The following is a 1,251-nucleotide window of genomic DNA, read 5'->3' as shown; positions in this document are numbered from 1 at the left end:
AAAACCCTAATGGTACCACCAAAGATCGGAAGTTCCTATGGACGCCATATTTACCGCGAATTTTCGTGGTGAATTGAACTAATAGGCCCAACGTACATCGAGACAAGGAACGTCGAATGATAAACTGGCAGATAGAGATCGGTCGATCCAGCCGAGGTTAACATCGCGTCTTGCACCGTGCGATGCACACATGGATTCCTCTCCAAACGTCAGCTGATGATAACAAAGCGCCTAAGCATGCTTCGACCGTTGTTAATTACCACGCGGTTTACATAAAAAATTCGTTCCATTTGTGGCCCTTGCTCTTGACAACATATATATGTCTACGACGGCCAGCAGGAATTTGATCAGTAGCAACGGGAGCTCAGGATTGAAAATCGTTGGTGGTGCATGCAATGGCTTCCAAGCAATTGCTCATCGTCGCCGCCGTTCTCGTGGTGCCGGCCTTCGCCGCCGACCTCTTGGTCGGAGACGACAAGGGCTGGGCTCCCAACGTCGACTACGACAAGTGGGTCCACGGCAACGAGTTCATCGTCGGCAACACGCTAGGTACGCAACGCAACTAATCAACGTTGGCGGCCGATTAGTTACTTAACCAACCTCTTCATAATCTGACTTATACATGCAATCCATCGTTTGGTTCGCAGTGTTCAAGTACGCCAAGGGCCAGCACACGGTGGTGGAGGCGACGCCGTCGAACTTCGCGGCGTGCAGCCAGGCCAACAGCCTGAGGTTGTGGAGCTCCGGCGAGGACAGGGTCGCCCTCACCACGTCGGGGCAGAGGTGGTTCTTTTGCGGGGTGGGTGATGACTGCGCGCAGGGCATGAGGTTCAACGTCACCGTCCTCCCGGCCGTCAAGCTATCCTCGTCGTCGCCGCCGCCGCACTCCCGGGGCGGTAGCGTGGCAGCGGTGCTCGCCGCCAGCGCGGTTGTCGTGGCTGCTCTATTGTTCTAGACCTCGCTTTCATCCATACCTCGTTGACCAATAACTCTAAATTTAGGCCCCGTTTGTTTTTATTTAATTATGAATTATAGTCCAAATATAAAAACAAAAATAAATGATCGTAGTCTGAAATTGATTCTCACATTCTACCATCTACACTGTACTATTAAATCATATAATCCATAATAGACTGAATTCTCACACTTTGAAGTTAAAACATACTCTTATACGCGTGCTGTTTGTAATTTTACAGATTCCTCGGATGTGTTTTCGAGCATACATTGCATCTATCTATATTGTGAGAGTTG

At 49.8% G+C, this 1,251-nt stretch overlaps 1 protein-coding gene across 1 annotated transcript; it reads left to right on the top strand.

Annotated features, from left to right (window-relative positions):
- Positions 1 to 395: 395 nt before the first annotated feature.
- Positions 396 to 955, top strand: LOC133892266 (blue copper protein 1a-like). The gene is made up of 2 exons (XM_062332953.1): positions 396 to 549; positions 648 to 955. Exons 1-2 carry the CDS (start codon positions 396 to 398, stop codon positions 953 to 955), a joined length of 462 nt encoding a protein of 153 aa, XP_062188937.1.
- Positions 956 to 1,251: the final 296 nt, after the last annotated feature.

This window comes from Phragmites australis, chromosome 15, assembly GCF_958298935.1.
Source record: "Phragmites australis chromosome 15, lpPhrAust1.1, whole genome shotgun sequence".
In the NCBI taxonomy this organism is placed as follows: Eukaryota; Viridiplantae; Streptophyta; class Magnoliopsida; order Poales; family Poaceae; genus Phragmites; species Phragmites australis.
This window is presented reverse-complemented; position numbering and strand designations above follow the sequence as displayed.